The sequence below is a fragment of the Halichoerus grypus genome, chromosome 7, assembly GCF_964656455.1.
Source record: "Halichoerus grypus chromosome 7, mHalGry1.hap1.1, whole genome shotgun sequence".
Classification (NCBI taxonomy): domain Eukaryota; kingdom Metazoa; phylum Chordata; class Mammalia; order Carnivora; family Phocidae; genus Halichoerus; species Halichoerus grypus.
In genome coordinates, this window is record NC_135718.1 from 15,788,060 (window position 1) to 15,813,432 (window position 25,373).

A 25,373-nucleotide genomic window follows, 5' to 3' on the forward strand; every position below is an offset into this window, starting at 1 on the left:
ATATTATCCCTGAAGCCCTTGGCACATTATTGGAATTAAACATTTTGTTAAGGATTAATAGAATGATCACCATGCAAAGGAATGCACCTAACAACATGAGTACCATCAGGAAACAACTACAAACGTCAATGGATGTCTTCTTTCTTTCCCCGCCCTCACCTCCTCAAATGAGAGCAAAGTAACTATGGTAGTGCTTGAGTTTCTGGCAGTCCTACTGGGTCCTCCTTTCATGTCAGGATTTGGTTAGTCATCAAGAGTCAAGAGAATTTGGGGCGCCTGGGTGGCTCAGTAGGTTGACATCTGATTCTTGATTTCAGCTCAGGTCATGATCTCAGGGTTGTGGGATTGAGCCCTGCGTTGGGCTCTGCGCTCAGCGTGGAGTCTACTTGTCCCTCTCCTTCTGCTCCTCCCCCACTCATGCTCGCTCGCTCTCTCTCTCAAATAAATAAAATCTTAAAAAAAAAAGTCAGGAGAATTATTACCTAAATGCCCCCTCCTCTACCCTTTTAAAAAGAAAATTTCTATTGGTTGATATACTGACTAGTCTAATTAGAGCAAAGAGTAAGATCAAAATATAAAACTACAAAACATGCTGAATTTCCTTCAATTCCTCAGACTCACCCTTGGGAGACCAGCTAATTCCTTGAGGCTACCTCCAGATGACTGAGGGTAGGAAGGGAAACATGTCGGGTCTCTTCATTTTGCTCCCTGGCAGGTATGACCCTTAGGTTGTCCTGCCTTGTAGCCTGACCTCAGCCTTAAATTTCAGGAGTGGGAGTTATGAGATGAGAACCAGCGGAGGTTTAGACATTTCATCCATCTCCTGTCTCCAGCCTGTGGCTTCTGAATTCACCTCTCCTGTCTCTGTCAACCCCAGCTGGTCCTCACCCGGATATGCAACCATCTTGTGCCCCAATAAAGAATGGTGGTCAAGGAAGCATTGAGTTAAAGCAAGGAGAAACGTTTGGTTCTACAAATATTTTACAAAACCAAATTTTATGCCTAATGTTCAGGTCATTTTTTAAGCCTACTTAAATCTTTTGGTTTTAAGATTTCAGTTGACTTTTTGCCTTCTCTCTATGTAATAGTTCTAGAAAGATATCATTTAAATCAGAACAGTTTATTACTATTCACCAACTGAGAAAATATGGGCCCCAAAGCACAACTGTTTGGGCTGGTGCTTTATACCAATCTCAGAATGAAGAAGGTCAAACAAAACAGTTAACTGTGATAAACGTAACAGGACAGAGGACCGTGTTCCATTTCTCGCTGACTTGACTTTATGGTTATGACTTCCCACAATATCCAGCATATCTCTAGTTCTGAGTAAGAATGTAGTTCAGTCAAGACTTGAGTTTTAGTTCTGTTTAGGTGATCGCCAACACTAGTAAACCCTTGAACAACACGGGCTTAAACAGCACACATCCACTTATGAATTTTTTGGCTGTAGTACGGTATTGAAAATATACTTTCTCTTCCTTATGCTTTTCTTAGTAACATTTCCTTTTCTCTAGCTTACTTTATATACTGAATACAGTATATAATACACATAACATAGAAAATATCTGTTGACAATTTTTGTGACATTATATGCAGATTTTACTTCATGGTGGTGGGGGGGGGATCAGCATCCCTAACACCCTGGCGTTGTTCAAGGGTTAACACTACTTCTTTCTCCCTGTGCTCTCACAACACTTGGGCACAGCATTCACCAATGGGGGCTGGAATTCACCAGAATTCCTTCACCTGTGACTGTGACTTCTTGAGGACAGAAATTGCTTGTGTTTCTAGCACCTTAAAACCTGGCTCATCCCAAGTTCTCAATAAGTTATTTGTTGAATAACCAAATTACTGTTTTGTTTTCGACAGCGTATTTTTGACATGTTTAGAGATGCTATTATAACACAGAAAAACCTCTGATGCACACAACAAACCGTGAGCAGTGAGTGTACATGAAACAGGCTTTGATGGATCTCCCTGATAGGCAGGCAGGTATAGATCAAGTAAAATTAAAAGCCAGTCTCCTAAGAGCGGGGCCCATGAGCAACAACTTTCCTAACTGGCTTAAGACCAACTGAAACCGATTCCACTTCTTCCATCCATGGATCCTTTGGCATCAAACTGTCATACAGTGCTTCTGCTGGCTCGTTTTTTGCTTTGAGAAAGAGGTGTAACTTTTACTTGAGAGTTACTCTCCCAAAATTCTGACTTTAACAATTTTATGTCAATTCTTTAAATTCCCTTGAGATAACAAGTTTTCCAGATGAAATACTGCAAATTTCTTAATGAATAGCAGTCTGAACCAGGTTTTTGGACTCGGGATCTGATTATACATCCCTAAAATGCAGTTTTCTTTGAGAGCAGCTCAAGGCAAGAAGGGTAATTTCAACTCCTCAATGTCTAAACCTACCTCCCTACATCCTTTCAACCTGTTCTCCTCTTTTAAGTCCTTCTAAAACTATTCTGAAAAGCAGTGGCTGAAAGATCCTGGGTAGGTGGGATTAATAATTACGCTTTTTCTCTCCCTGGCTATGCTATGTATTACGTGTTTCTTCCAGTTTCCAATCAGGGCACTTTGGCAAATATTCAAATGAATGGAATAAGCCTAGAGTCTAATTGTCTTACGTGTCAGTTAAAGAAAACAGTTTTTATATGCGTTACAAATATATTAAGAAATAATGCTTATAATGAATTGTTTTTCTAAGACTTGTATACACACTCCTTCCTTTAAGGATGTGGTTATTAAGGAATGGGGTGGAGGGTATATAATGAGGCTCACTCAGGGGGATTTTTCAAGCTATACATTCCCCTGCCACAAATATTCTGATTCTGTTCCTTCTTGTTCTCTCCCTGGAATCAGTGCTATAGTGACCCATGAACTGTTTTGTGTCACACCTTTTTTTTTTTTTTTTAAAGTGAGCTGTATACACAATGTGGGGGCTTGAACTCACGACCTTGAGATCAAGAGTCTCATGCTCCACCCACGGAGGCAGCCAGGCGCCCCAATGGGTACCATACCCTGCTGTGCATGATGAATTACTGCTTTAGGCTTATCGGTGAATACAATGTTTTCAATTAGAATTCTATAAAAATATAAGACACTTGGCTTAAATTACATTATTTATTTTTAGATTATCCCTCTTAGTCCTGCATGCATCATTAGCACAAAAAGTTGAACTTAATCACAACCTCCTTTTGAAGAGATAGGTACACAATCACCATCTGAAGAGTTTTTCTTCACAGATGGCCCAAGAATTCCGGCCTTGGTAATACTGTCAGGAACCTACACAATGTTCAATAGAAAAATTTACCAAATATCCTTTGTTTAATATAAACAAGGCAGGAGGCCAGAGTATTATAGTAACACTATTTTACAGGGCCCAGAAATATGATTATCTATCATGTTTTAACATATCAAGTGTCACAATGACATGCATATTTTGATTAATTATACAACCCAAAATATAACGGCCATATAATTTGTGGTTTTAGCACTTGACTGCAACTTCTGTCAACACCTGTGAACTTCATAATTAAATGGGAATTGTATATTAATGTGATAATTTATGGCAATATGTCACCATGACTTATGAATTCCATAATTTGTGCCCCGTAAAATTAAGTGTAACAATCTTTACACTAGCAACAGTGTAAGCAAGCTAAGGATTTTGGTCCTTTTGTGTGTGTGTGTGTATATATATATACATATATATATATACACACATATATACACATGTACACACACATAATAATGTACAATTAAACCAAAGGGCTATGAATCCTCTCATAGCTTCCATATTGCACAGATAGATACATTATGAGAACATTACATAGTTAGAATGTGAGTACTACAATGATAATTGGCTGAGGACAAATCTGAGTTCTAGCAAGTGAAGAATGTGGCTCATTACTAAAAATAAAGTCAAAGACTATACTGTTCGAAAGTTAAAAAAAAATGTGCATACCTATTTATACTGATGTGAAGCAGGGCTAACATTCAGCTTGGAACTTGCTATGGCAATCGGTTGTTAAGGTGCTACTTTCCACCCAACACAGTGCATTTGAGTCACTGTTTTGCAAGTACTGAGTAACAGAAATATTCAGCTTTCACAAGACAGTACGAAATAGACTAGTAGCACATTGTTTCACTGACAAATCCAACTCACTGTGAGAACTTGTGCTGGCTCTAGGTCTGTCTGAACTAAACAGAGAGAAGAAAGAAAGAGAAGCTTAGAAGAGAAACAACTTAGACCTTAAGCTTTAGCTGACTACAGATCAAAATCATTACAATAACTTAGGAAATTTAAGAAGCAGCATACACACACACAAATATAAAAGTTAAAGCTTTTCTGAGCTTGGTGTCATGTATTAGCTATAAGGTCCCACTGCGAAATCAAGGATAAAATAGTATTTGGCTTGAGAGGTAATTGCTAATACACCCATTGAGCACTACGAAAACATTAAGAAGTATTTACTAGCTCTTAATGCCCTATTTTAAATAAACCTACATCAAAGTAGACTACAGCTATGTCTAAAAATGGAAATGTTGCAGTGTTTCTTGCGTGGGCTGGTCAATAAATACAGAGCACTGAACAATGCTTTCCCATCATTAAAAATCATTTGAAGAAAATCACGCACAAAGTAACCATCTCCCACTTTTGTTTTTTTCCTTGTTCCGCTTAATAAATGTGCTTAGACTGAGCTAACAAAGATTTGCATTAAATTAGAAACGTAGTCTTAACATTGATAAGCATTCTAGAGACAAGAATATTCATAATCTTTTGCTATTTTGTTCTTAATAAATAGCCAAAACTAACTATAAATCAGAAAAATACAACAAAATTAGCAGAAGGTGTAAAACGCGCTTCTATGCACATGCCACATGATGTACATAACGCAAACATGCTACATAAAACAACTTCTTACAAGGAGCAGCGACACCTCCTTCCAAGCTGGAAATTTTGATAGTCCGCTCCCCGCAAATTTCAGTAAATGGAGAGGTAAAGCACAAAGCGCTGCTGCTTAACATTTCAACGGGAAGAGGAGGAGGAGAGGAAGAAGAAAGCTTAAAAGCAACATTTGAGTGACAAGCATCACTTAAAGGAGGAGTAGAAAGTGGATCAGCAAACAGCATTCTGTAAATCTAGGAGAAGCACGCCGTGCACAGCGCAGTTCTGTTGAACTACCACACACAGTCCTTCATATAGACCCAATTTACCCAAATTCCTTAACACGTAAACAGGACAGACTGGTTTTCTTTTTAAATCTCCTTAGAATCATTTAAAACAAAAGACTGAACAAAATGGAAAAAAAACAAAAAACAAAAAACAAACAACTGTAAACACTGAGGAGGCCCACTGGCATTTTGATTGCTGCCAAAGGGTTATCCGTTCCCGCCTAGACACTACCATGCATTTCAGTAAGAAATCAAATTATAAAGCAATTTTTATAAAGCAACTTTCAGAGAGGGACAGAAGGAAAAAAAAGGTTCTCAACCCAATATAGTTCATTAGCTTAAAAAAATACTATTTCAGCAAACATTACCAATGGTGAGCACAAATTCAACATTGTTGCAAAAATGACAGTTTAAATATACTGGGACCCATACGTGAAAATCAATCACTAACATGGCTATGTGCACCAAGAGTAAAAGAACGTTTTTTTAAAAAATATATATTATATTAATCAAGAACTTCTTTATCATATTAAATTGTTATTCTTAGAAAAGCTGAAGAAAGTTAATGGTGCTCTACACATTTTTATCTATTAACTCATTTGATGGTTTCTGAATTGTATTTTTTCTCATTTACAGTTTTTTTCCATATTTTGTTTGATAAGAATTGACCTTAAAAAGTTATAAAATTAGTTCATTTTTTTTTCTTTGCTACTTATTAATCCAAAAGAATATAAGCATTTGAGTCCCAGAGAATGTCAAAATGCCTTGCTACCTAAAAGGATATTAAAATAACAGAAATATCATCAAAGTCATGACATCAGAAATTTTGCAGCTTTTCACACAGGCATTAGAAATGCTTCTTTCCTGAAGTTCCTTTGATTGTATCCTGGATTCAAGGACGTGCAATCTTACATATAGAACCATTACGGTAAAGCCAATGAAAACAACATCATACAACATTTTACTGAGAATGTCCGCTCAATGGGTTCTTAATGGTCCTGTCCAGTTTACAGCAGTACTTCATTTAAAAAGGCTTTTTATCCTCTCGGCTGGGTGAAGCTGAGTCTTTTTTGATGAAATGTACACTACAGTTCTGCTCCCTTAGTTCCTTGCAGGACGCTATTACGGTGTGGAGGAAGCGTGGTATTTCACAAACGCGATTGCCGCCAGTTCCTTACAGAACTCTTCCAACACGATCACACCCTCTAGCAAAGTGATGTGGTCAATGCTGGTAAAAGGAAAGCAAGCAGTAAGTCAATTCAAGATACTACCATTTCATCAAGTTTTGGTGACTTGTTTAGATCAAAAACATGTAAAACACTGGCTTACATAGGGCCTTCAGGTTCCAAGCCAAGCAATCGCTTTCTGACTAACAGAAGCTTGGGAGTAAAGTCTGGAATACGCTGGATTCGGACCATCAGGTCTCCGACAACCTGCATCAGAGACAAAAGGAACTGCATTCCTGAAACCAACTACACAGGGATTTCCAGGATTAAAAAAAGACACTCAACTTCCTATTACTAAATGAAGAATGTCACCCTTCGCTATTCACATAACGATCTTTGGCAGAGGACTCACACCTGTTCCTTAAAATATAAACATTACCATTTAAAAGAATGGATTTTTCTTTTTTTCTCCACATGCTAGAGTAAAATCATGACTTCTTGACAGTATACAAGTAGTATTTCCCATTATGTGACACTAAGCACATACAATGGTAAGGATGTTAATGGACATGTGTATCACAGGTTTCATCAATCCTAGAGAACATAAACAGAACTAAGAACTCACCCTGACGATGACAGAGAAGAGGGATCTACAGCCAGAAGCAAGGTTTACATAAGGATCCAAAAGGTACTCGTGTATGTGTGGATGAGGGAAGAGGGAAAGTCTAGATAACACGGAGGTGACTTGTAAATTTACATCATATGGCTATGAAGAGGTAAAAAACAAAAAGACATTTGACATTATTTATAATGTATATACCTGAGCACTTCATTTACCATTTCAATGTGTCTTTTCAGGAAAGGAAAATATTCCATCTTATTCCTCCCTCCACACGCTCTTCTACAACGAAAACATTGATAACTAAGTTGGCTCTCACCGTCTTAGTCAAAGTACATATATCACAGTGCTAAAACTTAGGAGGAAAAAAAAAGCATGCATATATATACGTGAAAAATACTAATATATAACATAGTCATAATGCTTCTGTTTTACGCAGGTTGTTCTAATTAATGAGTGTTCAAGAGGTCATCAAAACTCACTGAAGTGTCATATGTAACATGAATAACAGCAACATAGGACACACTGAATAGAAGACCAAAGATAGAAAGGGAACTATTAAGAGCTTTCAAAATATGGTAGTCTAATTTTAGAAATGATATTTTTCATCTTTTAGATGATTCAACTACTGCCAATTATCAAGAGCATGTATACAATAAAATAAAGTCAGATACACCACAGAACCTTCTCGGCAGAAGGAGAGTACCTGGGGATAGAAATGACCACCACGTGCCTCACAGGGAATGAAAAGGTTCAAAATGGTGATTACAGACAAGGATCATTTCATTTACACAAGAGCATTAATTCTCCCAAAACACTTATACATCTGGGTACAATTCCTCATACATTTTTTTGTACACTGTATCACATTTTACTTGAATTCTAGTTTTTTTATTTTTGATCTGTTTACTCCACATAGAAAACAGCTTGGAGATGCTTTACAGACTGTATCAAAGTCAAAGCAAAAGGCACACTGTACAAAAACAGTTGCTGTCATCGTGCCTAGAACTTTCAACAGAAATCTCATTCCTTCCAGCTTTCTTCTAAGCAGCCAAAGGAAACCGAGTGGCTCCGACAAAACTGACTTCCGTGGGAGGGCTGGGGGCAAGGGAGGAACCCGCGCTGAGGCTGGGGAAGAGAAAAGGGATTCGGGACGAGTGAATGTTAACCACAGACTCTGCCTGCTTCACTCCATTCACTGAGCAGCTGCTAAACCCTTGATATATGGGGGGCCTGGGTGGCTCAGTTGGTTGAGGGTCTGCCTTCGACTCAGGTCATGATCCCGGGGTCCTGGGATGGAGCCCCGAGTCGGGCTCCCTGCTCAGCGGGGAGTCTGCTTCTCCCTCTCCCTCTGCCCCTCTGCCCTGCTCATGCTCTCTCTCTTGCTCTATCTCAAATAAATGAAGAAAATCTTTAAAAAAATAAAAATAAACCCTTGATACAATGAACACCAATTAAGAAGTGAACATTGGCACTTGGAAGACAACAAATGCTAGGGCATGTGCCAAAAGATAGCAAAAGTGCTGTTACATGGAGAAACCACAAGTCCTGTGTTAGAAGTCCAAGTGCAGCGGGTTGGTTTGTTTTTTGGGTTTTTTTTACCATGAGATTTGTGAACATGGATTTTCTGAACAAAGAAAAACGATCCCTAAGTCACTCTTATTCACAATCAAGCCTCAAGCAAGACAAATGAAAGGAGATACTATTCCTACGGAAGGATAGTTTGAAGAGCGTATTTTCCAACTTGATAATATGTGCAACAGAATATAGCCTCCAGGACTCACTTCATAACAAACAATGAATTCACATGAAGTTGTATTTTAGGCACAGAGGAAACATTTTTAAAAATCTTTAAGAAGAATGCATTTGGTAAAGCATGCGAACAAAATCACTTAAAATACAACTTTGGTACAGTTTTGTATGTGACTTGATTTCTGATAGTTCAGATATTTAGGTCACTAAATTCGCCATTTATAGGAGCTTCAATAAGTCAACAGAATTTGGCTTTCAGCAGGGATATAAGTTGCCCCTTAAACTTTGTATTTTCCTGATAGGGTGTTACTTCGGTTTTTAGTTTTATCTGCAAGAATCTATGTCCTTGGTTGTTTAAGAAGTTTAAGGCTGACTCAGATTATATTTTAATGTGAAAATGAAAACAAATCTCAGCTACGCAGAAATTGTTCTCTCTCTGAAATGGTCTTTACTTCATAATGGTAATAACTTTAAAACAAGTTGGCCTTTTTTAATATGAATAACCCTTTCTTGGGTTAACAGTAAGTGCTTATATCTATTATTTTGGATTTCTTTATTTTCTACTTTTACATACAGTATTCACCTGAAACGAAACCTAACCAGATTTTTCTGACATATCAAATGGACTTGGCCCATCTTTGAGCTCACACTAAATATAAGGCCTGAATTTTAGGACAATAAACTTTGACTTAAAAGCATACTAATGACCAAAAAAAAAACAAACCCCAAAACAAACAAACAAAAAAACATACATACTGATGTCACCAGCAAACTCCAGTCTCAACCCTTGTCCTAAAAGGCTAAATTTACAGAGAGCCAAAATAATATGATTTAGTGATATTAAGTCAAAATTATGATAGCCTCTGAAATTTCTAAAAACTCCTGTACTTAACAAGATTTTGTATTTTTTAAAGTATTTTAAATCATTTTCTTCATTTAATGCTTACAAGCAAATCTAAGTAGGACGTTACGGCAAGTAACATCAGCTTCACCTTAACAAGAAGAAAATGTGACAAGGGGCACAGTTGCCCAAGATCATACTCTTCCCTGTTGGGGCAGAGAGAAGCTGGACCTACCTCCCTACATTTTTCACGGTGTTCTTTACATTCTGCCTATGGACCTCAGCATTTTACTATCTTTATAAAATCATCACAAATACTACTAAATGTTTGTGTTATAAGGTATTTTCAGAAAATTAACATTGTGACAACACAATAGTATTATGAATAATTTCTCATTTATAATAATGCATATAATATATAATACATATATATTATATATAATAATTTCATAATTTCTCAATTATACATGCAGGAGAATAGCTACTTCACTAAATTATCTGTAGTAAATGTTTAATCCCAGGCTGGTTACCCTGACGCTATTTCTATACTGAGAGAACACAGGCAAACATGATCCTCAACAAAACACATTTAGAAAAGAAGAGAAAATGAAACTAAACCAAGCACGCTTAGCACACCAGGACTCATGACTGTCTTTGAGATCTGACTACATAATGTTCTTACCAAAAAAGGCTTGGAAAATCAAGGGTTTTAAGACCAAAGGTTTGAGGCTGGGGCCTGTCGTGAACCAGCTGTAAGTCACATTAACTGCAACTAGGGATCCTCCCTGACAAAGTATGACCAGAAGTCAGTCTTGCCCAGCACTGAGGGTGACAGAAGAATGGTTGAGACAGCGTGCATGAATCAGCTCTGCACTGTGACGTGCTAGCTGCTAAAATAAAAAGAACTTTAAAGCATTTCAGGATATTCTGCCTCCAAGGATCCTTTTATGTCAGCACTCCACAAACTAAAGGGAAAAATACCCGCGATCCAAATGAAGCTTAGCAAACCAGCACAAAGAACACAGTGAACTGATGGACCCCGCTACCCAGGGGGCTTCCACAGCCAAGATGTGCACGATGTATATACAGCATAATGCCTACAAGAGCTGGATTTACCAACCAACCAACCAACCAAACACGAGAAATACAGCACTTGCTATTAAGAGGTTAAAAGAAAAAAGGACTTACTCTCTCTCTTTACTGATTACTACCAGAAACAGCACTGACTGAAGTCTAACCCTGTGAAATACTTCTTAAATTATAATTTCTTTATTTGGTTTTCTGGGAATTGAAGACAGCCTGCTTAGGGAGTAAATTTCTTTTACAACTCCCTATGCTCACATAAATATTTAACTAAAATGCTAAAAAAGAACAAGTACTTTAATATACAATTTTAAATTAATTCCGAATTGGTTAAGTCAAATTTCTATGTTGAGGCAAGTATTACGCCAGGTGGTTTTATTTCAAGTGTATATCCCATGGTGTAAAGCATTTCAAAGCTCTATCCTCACTCTGTTCATTTGTCAAGGAGAGAGGGAGGGAGGGAGGGGTTCTGTAATCCCAAATTCATTTCTCCTGACAGCCACACATACATACACAGCAACATACCAGCTGATGGTGCTTTTTATCTACCTTGGAATAAGTAAGTTTACCTTTTTCATTTCACCTCCCCCTTATGAAAATGAGTATCTTTCATAAGTTCTTTATCTGAAGAAGCAGATTCATCTAATACTGTTCTGTCATTTTAATGAGACCAGAGTGCTCAGGATTCAATTTGAAATGACATTTAAGGTCGTCTGAATTGAACTTTATAAGGTTGACTCGACTTGTATCTCTACTAACTGTACTAATAAAAGAAAAGGCTTTCTATGTCATACAAGGAAAGCATTCTAATCACCTCCAAAATGTGTGAAGGTTATTAAGAGAATGGTCTATAATGAGAGTAAAATATATGATTATGTAACAGCCATCAGGCCGAATAAAGGTTTCGAACATAACAAACGCATCAGAAACGCACCACTCGCTGGCAATCAAGCTTTACGAAAAAGTCATCTAGTGGAAAAACTAAAAAAACAAAACTATTAAAGATCTAAACTAAAACTTGAGATGAACCCATGGTGAATGGTAACAAAATAATGTGAAAATTAGTATTTTAAAGCTTATTACCTGATCAAGAATTCTTCCCATTCTGTCAAATAAAACTTTCAAAAAATGACCTTCAAAGAAAGTAGCTTCTAAATTGCACTTTTCCAATGCTTTTGGAGACCCAGGCCACTCCCATCTTAAGCAGATAGCACAGTAGTCCCGGAACTAGGGAAAAGCATTTGCATCATTAAAGAACAAACCAGAACAAATTGAGATCAAACAGAAATGATTTCCTCCAACAGGCATATACGAACGCACATGAGTGCCAAGTGTCTGTTCCGTGGGAGGCGCCCGTGGGAGAGGAAGGGACTCAGGGAACAGGCTAAGGAGAGGGACAGGTAAGCTTATGATCACCAGTGCCAACGTATGTTGATGAAAACATAGGCATGTGTTTTCCTTTAGAGGAATTTAACTCTATTTATTTTTATCACAGATTCAGAGAAAATTTAAAAAGCAAAGTAAGCCCTAGCCACATTATCAAATCTATCTGAAAACGTTACATGCAAATAGATGAACAGATGCATGTTGTCAGGAAGGCGGGCTTGGCTCTTCGCCGCCCCCGCACTTCCACCACGCCCCGGCGCGGGAGAAATCCGTGCTGCATGGGGCGTGCTCCGCAGAAGGTTTGCTTCCCTCGCAGTGAGAGGAGCGCAAAACTGAGAGTCAGCATTAGAACCCTGACTGCATTTAACTGAGCAAATTTTATGTCTGCTGAATCTAATAAAATAATCAGGGGTGGTATTTTTTTTTCATCTTTCTAGTAATTCATTTTTATTATATTTTACCCAAGTGTAATCTGTCTGGGACAGATTGGAAATAATAAGAAACTGGTCCTTCACTACACAGTTTACCACTGGGACAAACAACATGGGTTTTGATAAGTGCAAGACCTCACGTAATAAAAATAAATTTGAACCGTCCTCCCCAACACATAATTTACCTGAGTTTAAACAAAAGAAATTTGGAACACAGTTTTCTTCCCCATTCTTTCCCTTTTCAGATTCCCCTTATTCAATAAAGCGACATTACTCTGACCTCTCTAGTTTGGAAATTACCTGAAATTAAATCATATTCTCACCATGAAGCACTAACTTCAACTTTTAAAAGAAAAACATATTTAAAACAATCAAAAAGCCAGCTTGTTCAGTATTTTGTGAGTTTTAACTAATTTGGCTTTCAGCAGTTTTCTATCCTAAACCACACCCCAATATTTAATAAAGCATTTTTCCATTAACATGTCTGAAATTCTCACCTAGAAATTAAACATTTTTTATCCCTCTTGTCTGTCTTCTAATATTTCTGAAACAATCCATAATAACTGCATTTGTAGAAAATGGAAATGGAACTTTACAGAAAGAATAAACGAAAAATCCAGTTGATACTCCTGAGATCGGTACCACTTGTCTTGCCTTCACTCTCTCGTCCCTGAAGGCGCCAGCTACAGTTACTCTAGTCACTCGTGCAGTCATCTGGACGTGCGCATTCATGCTACAGGCCCATGCAAATTAATTATACAGAACTGTACACTTCAATCTCAAGGATTTAAATGAAAATTAAATGTGCATTTTTCTGACTTGAGACATTTTAAAATTAGGACTTCTGTAAAATGCTAGGGAGAGGAAAGAAGACCTTGAGAAGGCCATTTAGGTTACTACTTCAGAGGAGACCTTTCAGAGAGTCCTATCAGGGAGGTAGCAAGCTGTGGGGGCAGGGAGTAGTGAGCGCACAGAGTGAGGGAGCGAGGCACTTGTACGTAACTGTTCAGGTGAGAAAAGAGGTGGAGAAGGGTACAGGGCAATGCCTGTGGACTAGGAGTAAGGGTGAGTGGTGGGTAGAATCATTTAGAAGTTATGTTTTGGATCAGTAGGGAAAAGGATAGGGGGGTAGACAGAATTTAAAGTATAGAAAGAAAGGGAAGAAGGAGACAGAGAGGGACAGAGGGAGACAGAAGAGAAGGGGAGTGGTGGGGAGGGAGACACAGGGGAAGGGGAGAGGTGGGGAGGGAGACATACGGGAAGGAGAAAAAGGAAGGGGAGAAGCATAAAGAAATTTTGAGACAGAGTCAGTAAAAGGCAAAGTAAGGTCACCTGCCTGAAGTTAAAGTAACAAGAGGGAGTTCGGGTCTCGTTGAGGGAAACCTTTGGAGAAATGACTGTGGGCAATGGGACAAAGTGTGTATGTGCACTCATTAGATTTCATCTCCAAAAATTAACTACTTCACTTACCTGCCTATGAGCATCTCGGAGGTAGGTGTCATATCCAGTGCCCTCGACATGGTAGGACGATTTTGCTTCATCGGGTACCAGACAGAGAAAACTTAAATGAGAAAGCCATAGTCAATAACAGAAATACTCCCACAATTCAGTATCTTTATACCTTAAACTATCGAATGATATCTTCAGTTTAGCCAAGTGTTGATGCAAATGGAAACTTGAAAAATGAAATGATACATTCTTAAGTACTTAATCTTGAATCAGTTTTACTGACTGATTACTCTTTCATATCTCAAAGGTTTTATTTAATAACCACTCATTCCACTTAAAGTAGAAGTAAGCCTAAAATGATCTTTTACATTCCAGCACAATGACAGACTGCCATGATATCTGTTAACGTCAGGAAACTGGCTTTTAAGTAATTGAAGATTTTTATGCACCCTAATTTTGCATCTTGAGCCACATGCAATTTCTCTAAAGTCACCTGCCAGAACCAGGCACATCAGTGACAGCGCTGTGAAGGAAGAAAGAGAACATCAAGGGAGAAAGAGAATATTGCCAGAGAAAGGGCACTTAAAAAAAAGAAAAAGAAAAAAGTAAAACCACAAGTATCAAAAGGGAATGGCCCCATGCTTAGCACATGTGAGACATGACTAAGAAGTGCAATTTGTCAAACTGGACATTCTCCATGTTGTTCCAACTGAGAATGACTTAAAATTATTTATGTTAAAAAAAGCAGGGCCATCTAAAGGTTCATCTAACCACTATGACCCATTTTTGTTTCTATGTTAAGTAGAGCTTTCCCTCTTTGCTATCGATTGTTGCCCCGAGGCTGTCACTTGCTATATAAACGTGACAAAAAGCAGATATAATTTAGATTAAAGAAGGGAAGATTGAATTTACAATATATCTTTGTAACAATCTAAGAACAGAACTATTATGGGTTATAAAAACAGCAAAAGAGATGTAAGTCAAATTTATATGGCAACTCACCTATTTACAATTTTATGGACTTCAGTTTTCCCATCATTTTTGGGGTGGTCTGGAGTAGCAGGGGGTGAAGAGCTAAGCCACTCCTGATTTGACAGAGTATTATCCGGCGAAATGTCAGTAAATAATGGGTCTTCTTCCAGATCTCTACGTTTAATTTAATGATGTATAAAAAAGACAACATTTTATTACATTTCTCTAAACCAATGAGATTCTCTGTCATGTTCTTAGAAAACATTACATGGTTTTGCTAATAAAAGAATTAAAGAATTACATTTTATAGGGAAATTAACATTTTATACGAACATCAAACTCCAGAATATATTGATTTTGTTCCGTTTAATGAATACCACTTGTGATTTAAAGGTATGGTGATATCATGGCATCTAAATTTTATTTTCAAAAATCTTGTAAACTTTAGAGGCATTTTTTTTTTATGAATAAGGGACAGAAGTAGAAGGAGAGAGAAGATGACAGTTCTGTAGGAAATGCTAAGCTTGCACGGCTCGGTGGGGACTTACACGGCTCCTGCTATCAATCCATTCTCCACCACATCTTTATCTTCTGGACACACAGGCTTATACTCGGTATAATTTCTTTCTTCGAGATTCCTTAGGACCAAGTTGTAAAGAATGTGCTCGTTGGGTTTTTGTAAAAGATGTTCAAACATTCTTAACGTCATTATGCTTATCTGAAACCAAAATGATAAAGGCTAACTGAAAAACATCTCTGAATAAATGATTCTTCTTGCCATCCTGTAAGTCATGCTTTTGATTTTAAAGCCACATCAAGAAAGAAGCTATATTCAAAACCTCACAAGTACATTAAAATTACGCTTCAAAGCCCCATTCTAAATCTTACATAGCTTACCTCATCAGATATGTGATCACAATGCTCGATTAACCTATGTCTTAAAGGGTGTCTGCTAACGTCTGCCAGAGTTTCCGGTTCCCTCTGTTCTCCAAGGATAAAAAATACCATTTCTTGAAGCAAAACATCAGAGGTTACTTGCCGAACAATGCGATGGAGCAGAGCAGTTGATGTTAGAATACCCATCTCAGAACTGGGCACAACAAACAGGTCATTAGTGGGGAAAATGACATGAAATAGCAACTTTCTGTTTTTTAAGGGAAAAGGCCACTCACGTTTGCATCAACTGAGGTTCCATAACTCCGATAAAAAACCTTTCATGGACAGCTTTGGCAAGAGTAATAGCAGCAGTCTAGAATACGGAAAGAGCATCGCTATCTTTTTCTTTTTTAACGGAAAAGAGAAATTAATTTGTAACATCAATAAGTCAGTTTGCATTCTCCATTTGAATTAATGTGGAAAAACAAACTTGCCTATTGAGACTGTCAATGGCATATAAACCTAGATTAGATGCTAGCTACTGGGTCCTTTATATTTTATCTACATTTCCAAGAACAAGGTGAACAGGACAAAAATATTATCCCAATCCCATATAGTATTAACATCTCCCCAAAGAGGAGAAATGGAGGGAGGCCAATGTCACCTTATGGAGCTTTCTGTTGTAATATTGTAAATACAACTTTCTATTGCAGAACTTGAACTGTGATTTATTCCAGAGTTGTACTACACACACACACACACACACACACACACACACACACACACACACACACACGTTTTCTTGTCTTATTTGGTTGTATTTATTTTACTGACTGTGCTATCCTAAGATAATTAAGACATATTCAGGGATATAAACTGAGAAAATTTTACTTAATAGACATTTACATTTTAAAATTATCAATAAGTAACAAAAAAATAATCAAACCTTTTGTGCTTCCTTTATAAGTTGATCACAATAATCAAACCAGGAAAGAAATGAAATTAAGGCTCGTTTTCCTGGAAATGCTGAAGCATCTTCTTTATGACTATATGAGTCCAAGCTGTAGGACGTAGAAGAAATGCTTAGTCCAAAGTAATCCCAAAGCGTTAATCCAGTTCAGTGCATATGGAACAATGGAGGCCCGTGAATGAACTTATGCAGTAAGATACATGTATATAGGCAGTGCTGGATGACCACCAGAAGCAGGTTTTATAAAAGTAAGCCAAGGATTAGAGAAAACCTTTCAAATTAAAGCTGTAAATAACTTCCACTCATTAAGTGGGAAGAGAGAGACTAACACAGAATGGAACTGCAGCAGAAAAACCACACAGACAGCTCCTGATGCTCCCGTCGTAAATCTGACCAAGTGGCAGGAATGAAGCGTGGGAGGTTCTCAGCTGCTGGGGTGGAAGAAAGGGTAAAGGAGGGTGTGCAGAAAGAAACAAGTGGCCTGCTTCTCTTCCTGCCTTAAAACACCGGACAGCAGTAAAGTTAACCTGTGGCTCTGCCCTACCGATGTTGGCAGAATATCGGGTGGAAAAAGACTAGTAAAAACCAAGGAAGAGTTAAAAATACACAGAAAAGTTATAACAGGTTATTACACTAAAACATTAGGCAGCTTATAGATGATAGGATTTGGGGTACTTTTCCTCATGCTGCTTATAAACTTATAAATGTTCTGCGATAATCACATTTTCCTATGAGAATCAGGGGACCCCCAAAAGATGGGTACGAGGGGAGAGTCCATACACGCGGGCCACAACACTGAGACTGCCCGAGAGGCATATTTATAAAAGGATGTTCCTTCTTTCAGGCATCAAAAAAAAAAAAAAAAAAAAAAATCAAAGTTACTGGTTTTAATGTAATTAAGGTCTTAATTATTCATTACAATGGAAAAACAGCTTAACTATGTAACAGCTGGACTGTTCCCACACCAGTTCACTCCTGACTGGTAACACATTTAAAACAAGCCTCAGAAAATACTCCCATTTAATGATCACAAGTAATGTCACATTTTCCAAAACTAAAGATTTATATCCCCGCAAAACAGAAGCGAATTTACAGGTATAGGTGTTAAGAAGTCGCTTCTGTGGGAAAACACAAGTAATGGTCCTTACCCCCAGTTAATCGCTTCCACTGTTTCAATATCTAACGGGTCCACGGACTGAGGCAGGGCCTTGTACAGGGAGGCGAGTCTGTCTGTGAGCAGTTGGCACAAGCACGTGCTCTGCGTGAGGCACCTGGCAGCCGCGGGCTCCGGCAGACTGACTAAGAGCATCAGGCCCTCGCAGGCCTTCACAGCGATCCGGCCATCCTGGGGGAAAACACACGGAGCCCTTCAATTCTTGAATTAGATTTATGTCAAGTTGTGTGGAAAAAATTCAACTTAAAAAGATGTAACGTTTTACACTAAAAGAAGAATAGACTTTCTTTTTTTTGTTGTTCTATTGCAAATGCACGTTAACTGTGATCAGGTAAGCGGGCAAGAGTGAGGAAGACTCACAGGACTCCTAGTGAGATTTAACAAGGAATTCACTAAGTTGTAATCCTGGTTTGGATGAACAGCCGTGGCCTCAGGCAGCGGGCTGACGGCGAGGTTCTCCAAGCTGGCGGACAGCTCATCCATCTGCTGAGGAGGCTCATCTTCCGCCTCTGCGTGCTCCAGCCCCACAGCACCAGACAGCTCCTCTGGCTGACACAACTGGCCCGTGTCTGTGGACAAGGAGTGCTGACCTTTCAGGGAGTCTTCTGAAATTACATCTGGTGTGCCTCTGGAAGCCAATGACTTCAACTTATTCTGAAAAAGAACACATGTTCTGTAAGATTCCTATCAAACGACTTATAAAATAGAAATCATATTTTTATCGGTTTTTCTATAACTCACGTTCAGTGTCTAGCCAATGTGGCAATAGATAAAAGTGTTAGGACCAATGAAAATACTCAGACGTCAACAAGCTGTGTTTTAGGTATTTTCAAATTGCCCAGGCATTTATAACGCTCTTTACACTAAGTACAAAACGGTTTACCATGACCGAAAGCAATGAACAATATTAGTGATAACTATATGACTACTGCTAAAAACAACTGATGTTAGTGGGGAAAAAAGATTCAGGAGGTTTCAATTGGAATTAATCGTCTTCTCATCACTGGGCTACTGAAAATACAGAACCTCGATGTTGATTCTTCTAAGATCAGTTTTCTAAGATGATTTTTCTGTTTCCCCTGTACCTCTGCTTTATAAAAAGAACTCAATACTTTCAGGACCTTTTTATTAGTGTTCTTGATGAGAAAAGATTTACTTGAAATGTCGGTCCCACCTCCCCAATACACACACACAAACACAAAGAGAATCTTAACCAAAGCAGGGCGCCTGGGGGCTCAGTTGGTTAAGCATCTGCCTTTGGCTCAGATCATGATTCCAGGGTCCTGGGATCAAGTCCCACGTCAGGCTCCCTGCTCAGTGGGGAGTCTGCTTCTCCCTCTCCCTCCCCCCGGCTCGTGTGTGCTCTCTCTCTCAAATAAATAAATAAAGTCTTTAAAAAAAAAAAGGAATTGTAACCAAAGCAAATCATTTGTTTCAGGGGAAAAGTGTTTTGCTTTCCATTTGAACCTAAGAGCGAAAATCAAACCACACACACAGGTTAGAAGTCATCATAAACCAGCTTCTCCTCAGGGGCCTCTCACCGTGCTTCACCCATCACAGAGGTGCATTCAGTACTGAATGAATTCAGAGTTCTATTTCCAAAGTTATATTATAGTTACTATAAATCACTTTTATTACAGTTAAAGATATAGTTTGGACCGGGGCGCCTGGGTGGCTCAGTTGGTTAAGCGACTGCCTTCGGCTCAGGTCATGATCCTGGAGTCCCGGGATCGAGTCCCACATCGGGCTCCCTGCTCAGCAAGGAGTCTGCTTCTCCCTCTGACCCTCCTCTCTCTCATGCTCTCTGTCTCTCATTCTCTCTCTCTCAAATAAATAAAGTCTTTAAAAAAAAAAAAAAAAGATATAGTTTGGACCAGTCTTCTTGAGAAATTGAGCCCACAGCACATGTTAAAAGAAAACAACTACTCCAAACAACTTCCCAATTTCCTATAAAATCAGTTGCATATCACAGTCCTTACGAATGTGAACACTCGATTCCATCTAAAATACTAGTAATATTGTTGGAAATGGTACCTCAGATAAGAATGGCAAAGGAAGAATAACCTTGGACTAGCATTCACTTCTCAGACGAGTGTTTCTCAAAGTGTGACTCAAGACAAACGAGTCACGGTCATCTCTGGATATTGATTTCAGGTGTACAATGTCGTGATGGAATCTGCATTTTTAAAAAGCTCCCAGGTGATGAGGAACTGCTGCCTTGTCTTACACTTTGGTTCTTACCGAAACTGTTCCCTTTCTACTTCAGGGGTTTTAATGATAGCCACAGCACATATACATAACCCCCAAATCTCTTGAACCCAGACTTCCCTCCCAAATCACAGATTTGCAAGATCAAGGCCTGCCAATTATCTCCATCAGGATACCAGGAGGACTCAAAACATCCAGAACTGTAACTACCATCTTTCCCTCAACATAAGCTCCCTCGGGGCTCCCTTCTTTCTGTTAGCGACAACCTTCCTGGTTCAGAAACTCAAGCACTCATCATCCTTTCTCTTACTTCCTGCACAAGACCACACAGAACCTACCTCTGGCCTCTCTGGAATATATTCACTTCGTTCCATCTCACTGCCTCCAACTTATAGTCCTTGCCCCTTCTCGTCGGGGTTACTCCCTCAGCTTCCAAGTTGGTTTCCTCTGCTTTTCTTTTTCCTTTCAAAGGAATCCACTGGACAAGATGCTGCCATCAATCTGACTTAAGGTACAGACACCATCATGTAATAGCATCCCTGCTCAAAAACCTTCGGTGGCTCCCCAGTGACTTCAAGTATGTTCAAATTCTTCATCCTGCCATTCAAAGGTTTTGATCCTAGTCCATCTCTCCAGGCCCTTTTCTTATCACATATCCTAATTTTATACTGTTTCATGAACACACCACAAACTTCTGTATCTTCATTCCCTTACGTATGTTCACCCATTCTTATCTGAACATCTGTCAGGGCTCAAATAAAAGATAACCCCTTCTATGAAGCCTTTCCCAACGACCTAGAGCAGATGTAATCCCTTCATCCTAGGAAGACTTAAGGCACATTAACTTTGTACCCTTCTTAGGATACTCACCTTACTCCACCTCAGATTATAGCCTGAATATTAGTCTTACCCTTGTCACCAGACTATGAACTCCTTTAGGGCAAAGACTGTTCCTAACTCATTTATCATAGGCACTTAAACCATAGTAGATGCACAGAGTAGCTGCTTTACATGAAAAGAGAGATTAGATTTCAGGGGATACATGCCTGAGAACTGCAAAGTACTTTTATTACTCTCTGTACTTACAAGTAATATAGCTGCATTTCTCTGAAGATTCATTAAGTGTTAATTAAGTAGTTATTATACATTATACTGGATACTAGAGAAGTTGTGGAAGCCCAAAGATTCATGAAACAGTCCTTGTCCTCAAGGAGCTTATTGACCAGCAGGAGAAAATAAAATACATTTAAATAACTCTAATGACAGGGAGACTGTAACAACCACATTAAAAGCTTATGAATAGTCTTGAGAAAACGGAGATGCCTACTACCTCAGGCTGTGGAGAAGTATGCGTTTTAAAACTGGGCGTTCTTTGTAGTGAGGTCTAAATGTAACTGTCTCTGTGAAGACAGGGAAACAGAGGACACCTATCTCTCCATCAGCGTATGTACACCCATAAATTTTCTCTGCTTCTGATCGATGGCTGTGTCCTTCTGAACGAGTTTCAGGGATTCTGAGAAAAAGTCCTTAAAGCTCAAGCGTGGGCAAAAATCCATGCATCGAAAGTAACTAGGTATCTAAGAAAACTTTAAGTAACTAACGTGAACTTTGAGAGGAAAAATCTCAGACTTAGCCAGATTGAGATATTTGATATATTTATATCAAAACCTAAAAAAACCTGTAATAAACCCTTAAAATCTGAAATCATAAGTGTATTCCAGCCATTTTGAAACAAACCTTCAAAATATGATGCCCATCATGAAAAACTGGCATTCAGCATCTTTATCACTACCTAAAAAGTTAAATGCATGCAATTTTGCAGCTTGGCTGCTCACCTACCTTCAGTAAGAGTGTAGAAGAGGATCTTGGGTGACTTAGTCAATAGAGTGAAACGGAAAACAAACCCACCTACTCGAACGGCTAAAATTTTTAAAAACAAGACCCTGACAACACTCACTGTGACAGGATGGGGAACAACAGGAACTCTCATACGCTGTTGATGGGATGCAAAATGGTAAGGGGTAAAACAGTTTGGCAGGTTCTTATGAAAATAAATATATACTTGCCACAGGATCCAGCAATCCTACTCTTAGGTATTTACCCAAGTGAAGTGAAAACCTAAATCCACAGAAAAAAACCGCATGTGAATGTGTATAGTGGCTTTATTCATAATTGCCCAAACTGGAAACAACCCCACGTCCCTCAACGGATGGATGAATAAACAACTGCGATACATCCACGCCACGGGATATTACTCAACAGTATCAGGGACCAAACTCATCTCTGAATCTCAAATGCATTATGCTAAGGAAAAAAAAAAAGGCAGACCTGAAAGCTGATCCCATTTTTGTGACTTTCTATAAAAGAGGAAACCTAGGACAGAAGCACATCAGTGATTGCTGGGGACAGGGGTGGAGTGAGAAGGGCTACAAGGCACCCGCGGGAGGGTGGCAGACCTGCTGGGTCGCTTGATGGTGGTGGTGGCTACATGACTGTGGGTTTGTTAAACTCAGAGAACTACAGACCAAAGAGAGCAAATTGCACTGGACCTCACTTGTACCTAATCTAGGGAAAGAAAGACAAAAAGAAAACCAAAAAGATTTTTTTAAAAACCTAGCAAAATTAATTTTTTCTTTTCTTTTTTTTTAAAAGAATTTATTTATTTGAGAGAGAGAGAGCGTAAGTGGGCAAAGGGGAAGAGAGAGAGGGAGAAGCAGACTCCCTGCTGAGCAGGGAGCCCGATGAGGGATTCGATCCCAGGACCCTGGGATCATGACCTGAGCTGAAGGCAGACACTTAACCAACTGAGCCACCCAGGCGCCCCTGCAAACTAATTTTTCTACTATATTCCTAAATGACTTCACTGCAGGAAAAAAAGAAGTGAATGACAGAAGAAAGTACATAAAGTATTTTCTAATTTAAAACTGGGAGTAAAACCCAAAATATCGACTGATGGAATACGTAAAGTATGATCCAGTGACTATGGCTAAGAAAAGACAGGGCGGAACACTAGAGCGACTGCGACTGCTGTACCAGGCTGGAGAGGTCACTCGGGATTGTGCGCATCCTGTCCCAGTCCGCACACACCATCCCTACGGACCCCAGGCCAGATTACCCGCGCTCCACGCTAGAGCAGACTTGGCTGATAACATGATAGTTTATAAGCTCCTGTGACTCGCTCTCCCTGATTTTCCCCTTCAAGCTGCATCCCTGCTAAGCCTTGACTCTGTATTTGTCCAGGCCCTGTACTGCCCTGTAGATTGGCTCAACTACTTTCTCTGAAAACTGGCCTCCTCAAAATATTTCAGGTTAAAACAAAACAGTGATCGTCAACGAAAAATAATTCTGGGAAGTGAAACAAGCCATATGATACCCACAAAATGTAATTCCTTCTAATATTATTTATAGAATTCAATTCTCAAAATAATTTTAATATAAGCATGCTTTGAAGGTTGAGAAGAAGTACCATACCTCCAGAAAAAAATTTACCAAATAGGGATTTTGTTTCAGCTTTGCACATACAATACAGAGAAACTGGATTTCTTCATTTTCCGTTGGTGTTGCAAGTACTTCACCACATAGTCGAATTAATTTCTGTTAAAAAAAATTTTTTTTAATGTTTCAAACGTGGGTTACTTTTTACAGGTATGTAAATAGCCATCTGTTTGCCTTAAGAGTATTTACAATTTTCATATAATGCAAATACCTTGCATTCTGCAGACAGAACACTATTTACCATCACCTCTAACAAAAGAGATTTACTGGTAAGTTTTTCAAATATATTACCCTAGAAAATTCATAAGCACACAATAAACCCCTTGAGATGTCATAGAGATAAGTTAAAGGAAAAACTAACGTATAAAACTTTAAGAGAAAAATAGAGCATATAATAACCAGAAGCTCAAGTATTTGCTAATTTACACGTTATTTTCGGAATAATTTCCTTTATTATTTTTCATCTTAGAACAATCACATTAAATTACTTATACACGAAAAGAAACGGAACCCAATGCTGTTTGGAGAAGGAGAAGAAAATACCTGCACTGGCCTGTGGACGTTAACGTGCGGGAGCAGCGGCTGCTGGATCCTCCCCAGGAGTTTAGTGTAGAACACCAGCACCTGCTGCTTCATCCCTGGGGGACACTGGGCGCAAAGAACAGAAAAGCAAACAAGGGAGAACAGACGATACAAACACACTTACTCAAAAAGCTTAAAGAATAGGAATGTGAATGTATTTCACCCTCAAAAGTCAATGCAACCAGCCAATTAATGAGTCTTTCAATATAAAATTCTCCATCAAATATTAATGACTGGTATTCTAGAAATAAAATTACATCTGGGACTATATAATACAGCCAACGGAACCGCAGGCCGATGTAATGACAGACAGCATGGTAACGACACGCTGTTGAAATCAGAGTTTGGTTTGGGCAACACCAACCTGTTTGTATTCTAAATGCTAAGGTAACCCCGAACTATTATGGTTAACTCCATGGCTGTTCTGCATTAGTTGCAAAATTATTTACATTATGATTATTATAAACAATGAATATTCAATAAAGAAGTTTTTATAACATGCCATGCTTTAAATCTTTGCTGAAAACTAGGTAAACCTGATGACTGCTTACGTTGTGGGTTAAGAGAGCACAAGCTAACAAGGTTATATGTTCTATCACTAACCTGCTTATACTGTTTGCAATTAAAATACAGTCACAAAATGAGCATTTCCACAGCATCCTCATAGACATGCTATCTGGAAATGGTATAAACGATAATCTTATGCACAGTATTTTTTTTAGATAGCAAATACTTTGCATTATTCAGATAAACCCATAATATTTACAATCACCATATAAAAATTAATTTGCCGGTGCTACAATTATTGACCTTCACTCAAAAATAATCTGTATTCAACTTAGTGTTGTACCGTCCCTCTCTCCACACAATAGGGGAGCAGATACCCTGCCTCAAAAATATAAATTGCATGAATTTAACTTAAAATGAATTGGGAGTACTACAGACTTAGTTAAAAGGAAACTTTCCGTAATACCACTATTCATAACTCTATTTGGTGTTCAAACGTGTTTTTTTTCCAGTTTGATTTTCACATATATTATAGAAATTCACAGAACAAAAGCACAGATTTTGAGACTTGGGGGAGGCCCTTCGTGATCACCTGTTCGATTGTTAAAAAGAGAAAGGTTAACCAAAGGGACGTTCAAGGTCACAGTGTATTAGTGGCAAAACCAGGCCTCCCAACCGCACTCCAA

The 25,373-nt window shown here is 38.6% G+C and overlaps 1 protein-coding gene across 1 annotated transcript in view; it reads right to left on the reverse strand.

The window, feature by feature from the left end:
- Nucleotides 1-3,107: 3,107 nt before the first annotated feature.
- Nucleotides 3,108-25,373, reverse strand: part of FHIP2A (FHF complex subunit HOOK interacting protein 2A) — a 34,237-nt gene continuing 11,971 nt past the window's right edge. Inside the window, exons 4-17 of the mRNA XM_036075726.2 lie at nucleotides 24,142-24,246; nucleotides 23,575-23,697; nucleotides 18,256-18,549; nucleotides 17,870-18,066; nucleotides 16,698-16,812; nucleotides 16,048-16,124; nucleotides 15,773-15,965; nucleotides 15,424-15,593; nucleotides 14,906-15,049; nucleotides 13,925-14,015; nucleotides 11,721-11,864; nucleotides 6,968-7,108; nucleotides 6,506-6,609; nucleotides 3,108-6,404 (exon numbers count right to left, since the gene is read on the reverse strand). Coding sequence (XP_035931619.1) covers nucleotides 6,299-6,404; nucleotides 6,506-6,609; nucleotides 6,968-7,108; nucleotides 11,721-11,864; nucleotides 13,925-14,015; nucleotides 14,906-15,049; nucleotides 15,424-15,593; nucleotides 15,773-15,965; nucleotides 16,048-16,124; nucleotides 16,698-16,812; nucleotides 17,870-18,066; nucleotides 18,256-18,549; nucleotides 23,575-23,697; nucleotides 24,142-24,246 — 2,004 coding nt within the window. The 3' untranslated portion in view covers nucleotides 3,108-6,298. The remainder of the gene's footprint in view (nucleotides 6,405-6,505; nucleotides 6,610-6,967; nucleotides 7,109-11,720; nucleotides 11,865-13,924; nucleotides 14,016-14,905; nucleotides 15,050-15,423; nucleotides 15,594-15,772; nucleotides 15,966-16,047; nucleotides 16,125-16,697; nucleotides 16,813-17,869; nucleotides 18,067-18,255; nucleotides 18,550-23,574; nucleotides 23,698-24,141; nucleotides 24,247-25,373) is intronic.